The 15,685-nt window shown below is 30.5% G+C and overlaps 1 protein-coding gene across 4 annotated transcripts in view; it reads right to left on the bottom strand.

Annotated features, from left to right (window-relative positions):
• Nucleotides 1-15,685, bottom strand: part of Dync2h1 (dynein cytoplasmic 2 heavy chain 1) — a 329,197-nt gene that overhangs the window by 160,484 nt on the left and 153,028 nt on the right. For 3 of the 4 annotated variants that reach the window (XM_005329090.4, XM_005329089.4, XM_040285143.2), the window contains one exon: nucleotides 10,364-10,453. The exons of the other annotated variant lie outside the window; for it this stretch is intronic. In XM_005329090.4, the coding sequence (XP_005329147.1) occupies nucleotides 10,364-10,453 (90 nt within the window). The remainder of the gene's footprint in view (nucleotides 1-10,363; nucleotides 10,454-15,685) is intronic. 4 annotated transcript variants of the gene reach the window in all.

Raw genomic sequence — 15,685 nt, 5'->3', positions numbered from 1 at the left:
GGTACGTCAAACATATTTTATTATTTGATCAGTATGAATGTTTCTACCTGTGAAACAACGACTTTTAGAGAACTAGTATAGAAAATTAGCAACTGGCTTCTCAATGCCAGCAAGACGGAAGACAGAAAACTATAAAAACTTTTCGGTTACAAACACATAAATTTTAGATAAAAGATAATATAACACATGGTTGCACTTAAAAAAAAAATGAAAAGAATGAGACAACATTCCCCCAAACTCAGAAATAGTGAACTGAAAAACCAGAGTGGCATTAAAACAGCTGTGGCTGAGTTGAAGAAAAATATCAACCACAGTAACCTAAAGTTATGCCCTACCAGAGACAACATGAGAGGTTTTCTAAAAATGAGATCTGGGTTTAAAACTGGAGTCCTTTAAAAGTTACATTATAAAGAAACACTATGGCTGTATGGCCATATTCACAGAAGACAGGAGACAAATTCACCTGAAATCTGGGTGAAAGAAAGCGCCCTCTGAAAAATTTACCACACTTGAGCTTAGCACAAACTTCACAGATAAATTTAATTATGGGACTAATAAGAAATTAATAGTGATTTCTCCGGTACCTGGCAAAAGTTTAGGCAAACCTGGTTTAGACAGTTACTCACCTACCCAATATCTCAAGCACACCGAAAGATAGAACTTAAAAGCCCAAAACTGCCAACATAAGAAAATAATCCACTATAAGCAAGCATCACCAAACACAACAGACAAGAATAAAACCCCAAGAACTTCAGATAACAGAAGAATTTGAAAGACATTCTATATAATAAGTATGATTAAATAACAGTTAAGTACATAGAAGAGATTAACACTCCCCAGAAGCAGATACTTCTAAAAAAGTCAGAGCAGGGAAGGGAGAATTTCGGGGAAAAAAGTATATTAGTTGAAATTAGATTCAGCTGATGATTCAGATGATGAAAAGATTAGTGAAATATAAGAAAATGAAAAAAAATACTAAAGAAATTGCTCACATTAAAATAAAACTAAACTATTAAAAAAACTGAATACAAAAATCCTTACACAGGAAAATTGCGACATAAACTTTGTATAATTACGAGTACAGGTAAATTTTCAAATGATAAAATGAATTTTTAATACTGGTTATATAACCATTCAAAGGGGATAACTTAAGTTGCAGGGGGAACTGTAAAGGAGACTTCTTTCTTCATACATATATACATATTATCTGATTGTTATTAAGAGCACATGGAATTTTACATTAAATATTAAAAGATATTTTAAGAAAAATATTAAGTCCAAGCCCTTTATAAAACACATAGTATTAATGACCGTCTATATTGCAGGGAAGAATAAAATTGGTACATTCTGAAGAGAATTTTATTCCCTTTTAACATTCTACATGCCCCTACATCAAGAAACTTCACTTCTAGAAATTTATGCAAAAGGATCATGTTATGTGTTCCTAGATAAGAAATAAGGATATTTATTAAAATATCATTCATAACAAGAGTAATAACTGAAATCACCTGAGTGTTCAAAATATATTGTGTTGCTTTCTTCTAGGTGGTTATTTTTTTACCTGCCCTGTGTCATGAGATGGAGGTGCCCTATAGTATTGTCAAGGGAAAGACCCACCTAGGACACAAGAAGACATGTACCACCATTGCCTTCATACAATTTAACTTGGAAAACAAGAACTCTAAGATGGTGGAAGCTATCAAGACCAATTAAATGACAGATAGGAAATGGGCTGTCACTTGGAAGGCAACATTCTGGGTCCAAACTCTGTAATTCACAATTTCAAATTGTCCTTCAAAATAAAAATTTATCATGAATAATATTCAAAACAGAATATACAACATGGCCTATTTTGACAAAAGAGAAGGAGTATGCTTATATAAACATATATGGCTATATTACATACCTTCAATAAATAAATTGGAAGGATAATAAAATTTTTATTGGTGCTTCAGTTTTGAGATTATAGGTCATTTTTGTTTTCTTTTTGCTCACATATATTTTGCAAATTTTCTAATATAAGCTTATATTATCTTTTTGTAAAAGAAATACGGTAAAAGTCAGGCATAGTAATATGTGGTTGTAATCCCAGTGAACTCAGGATACTGAGGTAGGAGGATCACAAGTTCAAGGCCAAATTAGTGAGACCCCATCTCAAAAGTAAAAAATTAAAAAGGGGATGTTGTTCACTGGTAGAATACCCCTGAGTTTAATCACTAGTATTGCCAAAAGAAAAAAGAAAAAAAACTAAACTTAGTAAATGCTTATTTACAAAGAGAAATCATCTATTCAAGTACAGTCCTTTCAACCAAGTTCTAATGTATACCATATTTGGCTTTGCCTACATCGCAAATAACACTTCATATCCAGTATTGTATGTGTATGAGATTATAAATGTACAAAAGGTAAATATAATAATATTAGATATAACATATGAAAAAGATACATTTTTTTTAAAGATCCTCCTGGAAATACTACTAGTAAGTCTGTTATGATTTGGATCAGAGATATCCCCCAAAATGCTCACATAGCAATGCAGGAATGTTCAGAGGTGAAACCATTAGATTCTGAGAACTGTAACTTAATCAGTGAAGTAATCCATTTGATGGATTCATAACTTGAATGAATTACTATGTGGTAACTGTAGACAGGTCACTGAGGGTGTGCCTTGTCTTTTGCTCCTCAATCTCTCTTTGCTAACTCGCTATCATGAGCTGACAGCATTCCTCTGTTGCACCCATTGGCCATGCTTTATCTAGGCCCAAAGGAATGAAATCAGTTGACCATGGACTGAACCTCTGAAAACACTGTGTTAAAAACTTCTCCTCTAAGTTGTCACCCCTGTTCTCCAGATCCAGTATTTTGAAAAATAAAGTATGATTTATTTTATAAAAACATGTTAGATATTTATGTGTATATATACAAGTACTCAATAGATGTGCCTTGATTAAGTGAATAAATATAAATAAACAATTGAGCATAAAAAAAGATGCTCCAAATTACATCAGAGGGAAATGCAAATGAAAAGGAAATACTCCCATGCATCTGTTAGAATGGCCAGAATTCAAAACACTGACAATAGTAAATGCTGGTAAGGTGTGTAGAAACAGGAACACTCATTCATTGCTGGTAGGAATGCAAAATGGTACAGCCACTTTGGAAGACAATTTGACCATTCCTTATAAAACTAAACTTTATTCTTACCAGATAATCCAGCAACTGCTCTCCTTGGTATTCACCTAAAAGAGCAGAAAACTAATATCTACACAAAAACAGTAGCATTGTTCAGAAACTAAAACTCAGAAGCAAACAAATGTCCCTCAGCAGGTGAATGAATAAACAAATTTTGATCACTACTAGACAATGGGATATTATTTAGCACTAAGAAAAAGGAAACTTAAATGTGCATTACTAAATGATAGAAGTCAATCTGCAAAGGCTACATAATAAGATTCTAAATAGATGACATTTTAAAAAAGGCAAAATTATAATAAAAGGATCACTGTTTGCCAAGAGTTAAGGAGAGAGGGGAAAGATGAAAAGGTGGCTCATGCAATTAAAACTACTCTGTGATACTTAAATGGTGAATGTATATCATTTACATTTATCAAAACCCACAGAAGGTACATCACAAAAGGACCTTAACTTAAACTAATAGACTTTAGTTTAAAGTGATATGTCAACCTAGGTTCACTGATAAGAAATGTACCGGCCTAGTGCAGTATTTTCATAGTGGGAGGGAGGTTGGGTGGTACATGTGGGCATGGAGTATAGAGGAAGACTCTACTTTCTATTTAATTTTGCTGTGATTCTAAAACCACTCTAAAAAAAATAGTTTAAAAGGAATTCACAACTATAACATGAAAATAAGTGCAAAATGAATAAATAAACCCTAAAAATATAAAAATCAGAAGCACTAAGCAAAAATGCAAGATGTAGTCAAAAGAAAGTTACAACCAACTAATGTACATGAAACAGCTACTAAGTGAATTAAAATACTATTAAAAAGCAATGCAAGGGGGCTGGCGATGTGGCTCAAGTGGCAGCGTGCTCGCCTGGCATGCGTGAGAACCGGGTTCGATCCTCAGCAACACATACAAAGATGTTGTGTCTGCCGAAAACTAAACAATAAATATTAAAATTGAAAAAAAAAGCAGTGCAAGGCACATCTTCTGAGAGATGTGTAGTATTCTTTGGTATTAGAAGGTCAGAATTCAGGTTTGGGTTCAACAGTGATAAGCTAGAAAAGTCACTGAGATGCTTATTTTACAAGTTAATGGATATTTTATGATTATAACATTCATAGTTTAAGGTAAACAAATATACAGTGAGTAAGATAAGACAATTAGTGTATTATTTTAAAGTCTTTATCTTTTAATTATGCACTTAATTCTTTATAAATCTATACACACAAACTTACAAAATTATTACATTTATTGAGCTATTTTTTCCCTTTGAACTTTAGAACAAAGTAGTCTCCCAATGTTAATGGAGTGAAGGAAGTCTCTACCACTCTATAATCCTCAGATTACCCACTGGAGTCTGTAAACTCATTGCTAATTGTTACAGCACCCAAACTCCAAAGTACTGTCAAAAATTGGCACACAAAGCATTTGGTCAATAAATGAGTAAGGGTGATTACCCTTCTTCCTGCTTTCTGGTCACAGAAGATATCCTGGCCTAAGGGATAAAGGCAATCATAGTGCTGTCAATCACATTATATCACTTCACAGATAGTGATACAAGAGTGCTACATGGCCTAAGCCAGGCCAACCAAGATTTTCTTCCATGATTTTCAAAGCCAGAAATACCACCAAAAAGTCTTGTAACACCTGTCTAGTTGCCTGGTTGTACAAATGAATATATTTAACCAAAATATTTAACAACAATGCTATTAGTAAAAATAATGATTCAAGAATAAAATTAAAACCACAGTTTACAGAGAAAGAGAGGGAGAAAAAAACATGAATAGGAGCACATAGAAGCATTATTTCCAATTAAATTGAAGTAAAATTACAAATGAATAATAAATCAAGCTTAAGGATTTTTTGAATGTTTTTAATCCTATCAACATCCAAAATAGAGCATATTTTGGTGTCTTTAAAAATTCTTGACTTACTTTGCTTCGCAGAACAAAAAATTTATACATTTTAATTCAGTGTTACTATACCTCTGTCATGAGCCATCTGTGGGCTTGTGTGTGGACTCTGTTGCGCATAGTAGCCTCCTGAGGGAATAAGTCTGGGACTGGGAATTCTCTGGGGCACCCCCCACAAGGACTGACTGCCTGATGCAGGTGAACTTCCCCATCAAGCTCTGCCTAAGATCTCACACAGCACCTGAGATGGGTGGGACTTGCTGAGATGTCAACCAACTTGCTGACTACAAGACATCATGAAGAAAGACTAGGCCCTTGAAACTTTATCCCTGTCTTTGATGTATCTTCTTAAATAAACCACCAGAGCCATTTTCTCTTTGTCTAGTTCAAGAACCCATTTGGAATAGATCTATCAGGGGCTTCAATGTTTATAAATATATTTCTCACTGTTTGTGTTTTATTATTTGTTAATTATTTGAGATATTAAGATTTAGGGTGGCTTGGTCTCCTCTGGGCAGAAGAACCCCCCAATGAGACGCTGGCCATCCTCGATCCCAAAATCCCTCATTATTCATTCCATTGAAATAATGGTTCTATTAGAAAACACTTTAATAGAAAAGGGAGTAGATAAAAGTAACATCTCAACTGGTTATCTACTTGAATAATTGGCTGAATGAAGTAAAAAAAGAAAAAAAGGCCACTGAGTGGTATAAATCATTTCTCCAAAACCATTATATCACACATAAAGTAAAGTATTAGATCACAATTAATATGATGTGAAGAAATCTTCAAAGTCCACTTTATACCTGAGATCAAGATCATGTTTCTAGATATAGTGGTTTGTTTCATTTGCATCCTATTAGCAAGATATCATAAACATAATGTAGAATGAATTTGAATTCCAACTCCAACATTTTCTAGATCTGAGCAGCAAAAGGTTATTAGTTCTAAATCTAATAGTGTCTTTCTTTGTATAACAGGACTATTGTAAGCAATAAATGGCAAAATATTTAAGGCATTTATCAAAAAGTGATGAATAATAACTACCTCATATGTAGTAAACTGATATGCTACATATGATGTTAGAAATATTCCATAAATTCCATGATTCTTAGAGACTAATAAACAGTTGAAAATATAAGCAATTCATTTATTTTATTTCTATTGCATAAATTTCATCAAACATTTGATGAAAAGTATATACTACTTTAGAAAGAAAAGTCTCACTTTAATCAAAGGAGATGATATAGAACAGAACTTGAGCACTTGCACTTGGGATTACAGCTAAATCATACATTTCAATGGGCAATTCTATGCACATTAAATATATGTTCAAAAAACTCAAATGGTTAGATTTGGTATTGAAATTTTAAAAGCTATTGAAATGTAAAAAAATTATCTCAATTACCAAGAACCATTGTAATCACCACAGGTTATTTCATGTCTAAACATCCACTGAGAAAATTTCCAATTTTTAATATAATAAAACACATTTTGATAGGAAAAATATAAAAATTAAATGAATTGTAAAATTAAAACAATGAGATGTTATTCATATTTTGTTTTAAAATAATGTCCACCTGAATTTATACTCAGTCAATAAGCAAATTCGTTTGAAAAGAAAGGTAAAGTGAGCTATACAGAAAATAGTCAAGGAGTTTGCATGAAAAAAAATTCTCTTCATAAACCATGAGACATTCTTTTTATATCTTTTCAAATCTCTTTAATACTTCCATAAAGAGGAAGAAACAGTAAGACTATATCTTCCCAATCCTCCCTTCCAACCCTTTTCTGTTGATTCACTAGCTTGAAACCAACACTTCACAATAGCTTCCATTACTCTGGGTCAAACTGAAATGGAAGAAATGACATACAAAAGATTGACTTGTACATAGTTTTATAATAATCACAAGTTTCAGGGAACCAAATACTTCAATGACCAAATATTTCAATTTTCTAAAATACTTAATCAGGCTGAAATAAAAACTTTTGATTTTGAAGAAAAACAATAATGACATGGTTAATCTAAGCTGAAATTACTAGATAGTTTTCTCTACTTGGGTTAGTTAAAAGTCTGAATTTTCTACCATAAAACAAGTCAATCATTCTTCTATTCCAGGTCAACTTTCTTTCAGCTCAATGTGCTGAGAATGCTAATAATCCTAGTCTGTCTCTATTTCAAAAATCTATTGTTGCCATTTTGCTGTCACCAACACAACAGCTATATCAGCACAAGAGAAACTCTGGCAGGCAGTTTAATATTACACTGAATGCTAAATCCCAAAAGCTTTCACAAAAATTTGAAAATGGTTCCATTCTCAGTAGTTATAATTCCAAAACTTGAGAAATACCTCATTGCTTTTGGATTAATATGCTTTCTGAATTTTTATTCCTTTTGAAACTTTATGGAATACTTAATTCATGCTGTATAGGTTGAATGTTACTCAAACAGAAATGAATTTTACACAACAAATATTACATCATCAATTACAAACATGTCCTAAGAACTGTAAACTACAGTTTGCATAGTTGTCTTTTTATGATTTTAACTGTTTACAATACAAACTCAATATAGGCAATAAAAAACTCCAATTGAGCACTAAAATATTAAGGAAGTAAAGCTTCTCAACCTCTCTCCCAGTATAACAAAACATTGCCTTAGTCTAACTTAAATGTATTTTTTAAAAAGCAAAGTGATTTCAAACAAGTAACCCTAACTATATTCACTGATATGTCAAAACATGTTCATACTAAATACTTATCCTTCCCTAATTACTTTGCAAATATAACATAGGACTTAAACCTCATTACCAAAGATAATGTATTGCTAAAAATAAAATGAAACTATATAAACTGAAATACAGATATATAGCTTAGAAATAAAAAACTAACAAAAAAAGCTACTAATATTTGGAAAAAATATGAAGGATGATATCATTAAACCTAACGCACTATTTAAGAATAAGATTTATTTATAACATATCCACTTTCCAAAAGAATTTGGAACAGATTACTATAACTCTAGCTCCTTGACATTTTTATAAATCACAGTCTATTTTAATGTAGAGGTCTTAGGAAGGAAAATAGGAAAGCATTAAATACATTACTACTGAGAATGATCAAAATGAAACTGTAATTTAATATATTAACTAGAAAATAAAAATGATTAACATATCATTAAAAATGTTCTCATATAAATAAATAGAAATAAAAATAAGTAAATTCAATGATTAAAAAAAACTTAAAGACCATAATTACCACAAAGTGGACTTGCTCTATATGAAGCAAAAGCTTTTTCTTTAAAATATTAAGAAAAATAGAGAAATACAGAAGGATAAGGGAGGAGAGTTAAAAAAAAAACTTTAAAAACAAGAGAAGACATTTAAAAAAAAAAAGTAAGACAACATTTATAAACCAGAGCATGGTAAAAATTAAAAATACTGATAACATCCAAGATTAATAATTATACAAGGAAAGAGGTATCTTTAATCACTCAATGGGTGAGAATTAACTGGTTAAAAAAAAAAAAAACTTCTCACTGTTTCCAAAATGTGAAACACTGATCCTAAGCATTGTGAATAAGGAATATTCAACCTGTATAGCCACATTTTTGAATGCCATACAATCACTAAAAATAATGAGGTTAACATATTTATATTTATATTTATGGTAAAATCTTTAGGACCTATTGTAACAAAGGAGAAGCTATAGAACAAAGTATATAATAAGATTTTTTAAAACTACATTTTTATAAATATGAATACAAAAGAGAAAGGAAATGGACTATAACAAACAAATTAACCTTTAGGGTTTTTTTCTATTACAGTTTCATAAAGTTTGAAGCTCCTTTTGAAAATATTTTTAAGTTTGTGTGATAAAAAATAATTAATTATTACATGATAATATATTATACAAATGTTACAGACATCATGAGAATTATAACTAATGAAACTATCACTATAAAGGTTATCCACTATTTAAGATCATCCATTTTAGTGATAAACTAGATTGACATTACTTGCTTATAATTCAACATTTCACATAAGTTAAAAATTGAGACCTAAAGGGTGAATTTTAGAATCATAGTGAACTAATTATAAGACCTTTAAAAGAAAAATACAAATCCAAGTTCCCATTAAAGAAGGAATTCTGCAGAAATGCTCAAGCATAATTTCTTGAACTTCCAATAATAATCCTTGTCAAAATACTGAAAGATATTTAAAAAATTATTGTCTCAAATAAAGTTCTTAAAAAATAAAAATTAATGTCCCTTTCTAAAAAAACATTGATAATTTTCAAGATTTGCTAAGTCTTTTTATAAATGAACTATGATAACTATTTCTCAAACTCAGTAAACTGCCTTTATGAAGCTTTTCTTTAACATTATGTCTTAAGCTACACTCAAAGACTTTTTTTTTTTAATCCTAAATAAATAAAGTCTCCATGTTTTCTCTGAAGGTCAAAAGTTTCTTTTTTTTTCCTACAATTTTATTTATTGCATGTTTCTCTGGAACCTTCATAATATGAAGGTTCATATAACCTATTCCAACTCCTCCTGACTCAGAAGCAGGTATTTAGTTTACCTAATAACGTTAGCAATGAGAAACAATTTTGTTTCCAAGACCCAAGGGACACTGGGAAATGTCTAGAGACATGTTTTGACTCTCACAAATGGGGAGTCAAGGGGAGCAAGTCCTACTGGCATTCATTCACAGAGATTGGGAATGCTGCTAAATGTTCTAAAATGCACATGACACCCCTCACATAACAAATAATTATGTGCCCAAAATATAAGAGGTTGAGGATAAGAAACCCTTTAGATAATATGCAATCTATTTTTTTTCTTTTTAACAACTACTGAAATGTTCAGAGCTAAGGCAGCTAACCCAAGTGTTTACTCTCCCTTCCTCATTTCCCTTTTCACCTCAAAATATCCTGGAATGTTGTAAGATATTTCAATAAGCAATGAATATAATGAGAAAATGGCAAAAAGGCCAATTCTAGTGGCTAAATGGTTATATAACTGTAAACTCTATAAAAAATCAAGAATGAAGTAATTTGTGTGTGTGTATACACACACACACACACACACACACAAATATACACATATACTTTAAAATTGGGGTCACACTGTGTTGCCTAGGCAGATCATGAACTCCTATGTACAACTGATCCTCTTCACTTAGCCTCCCAAGTAGCTGGAACAATGCCACCACACTGGCTTCATATAGTATATTATATGTGAAAAAATATAATGCTTCTTACCTTAAATAGGCAACGACATATATACTCATATACCATATGTTTTAATGAGTTGATAAGAGACTGGATTCTCTGTTCTGTATTTTCAAACACCTGTGGATTACAATTTAATAACTGAAAGAGCATTAGGAAAGTTATTACATTTAAAAGGTACTGCAGAATTCAATCATTCTTATAAATTATTTCTCCAGACACAAAACTGATTCTGAAATAGCATCTTTGCCCATCAAACCTAAAGGACTAAACAAATAAATGAATTAAATTTATACACTAATATAAAATTTTATGTGTTTTTTCTAAAATGTATAAAACTTTTAATAAATGATATTGAACTCTTATGTACTCTAATTCCCCCCAAAACAAAATTAATTGAATTTCACCCATAACATTTTGATTCTCATAGCATCAAAAACACTATCTAAGGTAGAATTAATATTGCTAAAATAGCCACACCACCAAAAGTGCTATTCAAATTCATTATAATCCCCATCAAAATATCAATGACATTCTCCACAGAACTATAAAAAAAAAAGTCCTAAAATTTATTTGGAACAATAAAAGACCCATAATAGTCAAAGCAATCCTGAGCAAGAAAAACAATGTTGGAGGCACCACAATAACTGATCTCAAATTATACTACAGAGCTATAATAACAAAAACAACATGCTATTGTTATCAAAACAGACATGAAAACCAATGAAAGAAAATAGAAGACACGAAACAAATTCTAATAGACACAGTCATCTGATACTTGACAAAGGTGGCAAAAACATGTTGCAGAAAAGACAACCTTTTTACCAAATAGTCCTGAGAAAATAGGATATCTACATGTACAAGAATGAAACTAAATCTCTGTCTTTCAACATGTACAAAAATCAACTCAAAGTGGCTCGAAGACCTAGAAACTTTGCAACTATAAGAAGAAAACATAAGCTCAACATTCCAACATATTGACACAGGCACTGATTTCCTTATGAAACCCCTAAAGTTCTAGAAATAAAAACAAGAATCGATAAGTGGTATGGCATCAAATTAAAAGTTTCTGCACAGCAAAGGAAATAAGAGTGTTATAAGAGACACTACAGAATGGAAGGAAATCTTTGCCAGCTGCTCCTCTGAGAGGGAATTAATACCCAGAATATATGAAGAATTAAAACAAAAAACTCCCCCCATAAATAATGCAACCAATAGATGGAAAACAGATCTGAAGAGACACTTCTCAAAAGAAGAAATACATATGGCCAACAAATATATTTTAAAAAATGTTCAAAATCCCTAGAAATCAGGAAAATGCAAATCAAAACTACTTTGAGATTTCATCTCACTCAGAATAGCAATCATCAAGAATACAAACAATAATAAATGCTGGCAAGAATGTAGGATAAAAGTTACATTTTTGTATAAATTTATACATTTTTGGTAGGACTGCAAATTCGCATTACCACTTTGGAAAGCAGTATGGTAATTACTCAAAAGACTAAATATAGAACCACCATTATCCTAAAAAGCTAAAGTCAGCATACTAGAATGATACAGGCCCATCAATATTTATAGCAGTGCAATTCACAATAGCCAAATTATGGAACAAGTCCAAGTGCCTAACAACAGACAAATGGATAAAGAAAATTTGGTATATCTACACAATAGAGTTTTATTCAGTCATAAAAAAAAAGAATGATGGGCTGGGGATGTGGCTCAAGCTGTAGCGCGCTCCCCTGGCATGCGTGCGGCCCGGGTTCGATCCTCAGCACCACATACCAACAAAGATGTTGTGTCCACCGAGAACTGAAAAATAAATGTTAAAAATTCTCTCTCTCTCTCATTCTCTCTCTCCTCTCTCACTCTCTCTTTACTAAAAAAAAAAAAATGAAATTATGGCATTTGCTGATAAATGGATAGAACTAGAGAACATCTAGCTAAATTAAATAAGCCAGATCAAGAAAGTCAAGTATCAATTATTTTCTCTTATATGTAGAAACTAGGGCAAAATAAGAGGAAAAAAGTGGGGGAAACCCATGAAAATGGAAGGGCAATCAGTAGAGTAGAGGAAAGAAATAGAAGGGGAGAAAGCAGAAAAAAGGGGAAAAAAACCTGTAGAACGAAATGGACAAAAATATGCAATAAATAAATATGAATGTACCACAGTAAATTTCACCATATATACATATATATAGTGCACCAATTCAAAAAACTGTAAATAAATGGAAAGAAGACTAGCACAGTAGAGGTAGGGGAGTAGGATAAGGAAGGAGGGGAGGAAAAAACAAAGTAATGGGGACTGAAATGGAGCTATTCATATTCCATTTATGTAAAATTACATCAAAATGAATTCAAATATTATATATAACTATAATACACTAATACAAATATTTAAAAAGAAGTAATTTAAAACACTATTTCAATTTGGGTTAAGGCCTTTTAAATTACTTGTATTATATAATTATTCATTCAATCCCAAAATAAGATGACCAAAATCATCTTATATTTCTCATCCTTAATATGAGAACCTAAACAATACTGAACTATGCACTAAAGGTTGAATAAGGATAACAATAATTTTGAGACAAATACAGCAAAAACTCACATACACCTTTAGTTTTTTTTATCTCATTTGGTATTTCCAATGTACATGATTGCCACCATTTGAAAGGATATCACTAATGGCTATTTCTTTTAATAAGAAAAATATTGCTTGGCATAGAAATGAGGGTTGTATAAGCTGAACTTTTCTCTCATTATAATGTAAATTTTATTTCTCACTTCAGGAGGCATTTGAAGAATACGTCTTATAAAGTTCAATTCTGATATAATAATTAGATTAAATTTGTTTGGTTCCTTGTGATTATAACTAACAGCAACAACAACAACCAAAATAAACCTACTAAAATAATTTTAATCATTTAGAGATGGAAAAATTATCAAATGGTCCACACCAATGAAGATTAGCAGTGAAACTGATATATAACATTATGAATTTGTACCCAGATACTTCAAGTGTACACTTCTGGTGTTGTTGGTAGCATGTTCTAACCAGAAGAATTGTCTGTTCCTAGTTTATATAGCAAATGCTCCTCTTATTAAGAAAGATCAATTATGAAATTGAGACTTAGATTCACTAAAATACACTCTATTATAAAACAGAGTTAGGAAATTATAGGGGTCAAATTATAGTGTTATGTTGTATTCATATAACAATGAATATGTAAAAATCCCAGCATTATGTATAACTATAATGCATCAATTAAAAATGAAAAAGTGTAAGAAAAAATAAAAATAAAACAGAATACAGTATCTATAAGATCTAGATTTACAAAACACTGAAAAGCACGGTTTTTACTCTACATATTTAAAATTATGTTACTTTTTAAAAATAAATTGAAATGTACACATAAACATACACCCACATATATGCACACACAAGGGTGAAATTTGATCAATGGACATATATATTATAGTACTATTATAACTGAGGAAAGTGATTAGCTTTTCTAAAACATAAAGAACAACTAATACACTTACTAAGTTTGATTGAACTTTACACTATTTATCAGTTCTCATACCACAGTATATAGTTACTGATTTTTTAACATACATATTTTGTGACCAAAGAATAAAGAGGAATTAAAAATAAATTTATCATATAATTTTTAAGTTTCTTAGAATTATTTTTTTACTCTTTTTAGTTATATGTAACATTAGGATACATTTTGACATAATCATAAAAACATGGAATATAATTTGTTCTAATTCAGTCCCCAGTAAAAGACAAGCATAATTATCCTTAGTTTTATCTGCTGACACAGTGAATCAGAATAAAATCAATCATATGTTATGAATTAATTCTTATAGACCATATTGGATTCTATATATTTTGTAAAATGTTTCCAAAAGCAAAATATTATAAATAGTTTGATTAAATGTAATGTTTAAAACTATTTTTTTAAAACCTAAAGACCAAAATTTAGTGTTTATCCAAAGGAAATGAAAAATATACACTAGAGACATGAACTATGATTGTGTCGAGAAATTTTTGCTAACAAAATCTATACCAAAGCACAAGGTCACTATTAAATAGAAATTTATTTCAAATTTGAATGTGAGAGCAACACTGAATGACATACATTAGTGGAAAAAAATTAATAACAGAATCATGATTGATAATCAAATAAAAAAGGATATATAAAACAATTCACTGATGGAAAAAATATCAAATGGTCCACACCAATGAAGATAAGGAGTAGCTTTTCCTATTGGTCTATGCTAAACACTCCCAGAATCTAGTACAATGCCTGGAATGTCTGATATATATTTATAAGTTATAAGTAAGTCTGCAATAATGTTTATTAAATGAATAATATTTCCCCTGAAAAAGAGATTTAAGTAAATTTACTTGACCATGAAATTGTGTTCCATTATTTAAGCAAAAGAAAAATTTATTCTCTTCCAAAAATATTATTTCAAAAGCATATGAACAGTGCTTCCTAATTTAATCAAAAGAAAAGTTTATTTTCTTCTGTAAAACGTTTTTATTTTATAAACATTTTTATTTTTAAAATATTTTAAAAACATTAATATCATACTCATTCCAAGTATAAAAACCAAGAAGATAATTTTGATGTAACTGGCTTTGCAAAAATATTTTAGAAATAAAAAAAAGCACATTCAGCACATGAAAAAGACTTTAGAACCTTAATATATAAGAATCTCTTAAAACTCTACTATATAATGAACATAAAGAAAAATACACAAATGATATGAAAACATCATTCACTGAAGAAAAATGCAAATATCAAATAATATTATATTTGTTTTATAAGTGATATTTGCCTTACAAATGATCAAAGATTTACAAAAATAATGAAATAATTTTCAATTATTTAATCGAACAATTTTTAAAGATATAAAATACCTATTGTTAAGTTGTTGTTAACATGTTAAGAAAAAGTCCTCACTGAATCAGTTTAATACACCAATAATCATATATTTCTGAAGGATAATTAGTATTTGTCAAAAAGCTTACAAATGTGCATTTTTACCCCAGCCAAGATGAAGTCTAGGAATTTAAGAAAACACTTGGTGGGTGGGGTTAATAAACTATTAATGTCTACAGCTATTTTAAAATATAATCCCAAAATTACTTAATATTCTTTCCATCAAATGGTGAAGTCTACTTCCTATTCTACTTGAATATGGGCAGGCTTGTGACTGTTTCAGCCAATACATGACAGCAGAAATAACACTAATTTAAGGCTAGGTTATAAAAGGTTTCTACTTCATTCACTGGAATATGCCTTTGGTGCCCCAAGGTATAATACAACAAGTCCA

The sequence above is a fragment of the Ictidomys tridecemlineatus genome, chromosome 4 (assembly GCF_052094955.1).
Source record: "Ictidomys tridecemlineatus isolate mIctTri1 chromosome 4, mIctTri1.hap1, whole genome shotgun sequence".
Lineage (NCBI taxonomy): Eukaryota > Metazoa > Chordata > Mammalia > Rodentia > Sciuridae > Ictidomys > Ictidomys tridecemlineatus.
Note: the sequence above shows the minus strand (reverse complement) of the source record. Positions and strands in the feature narration are given on the sequence as shown.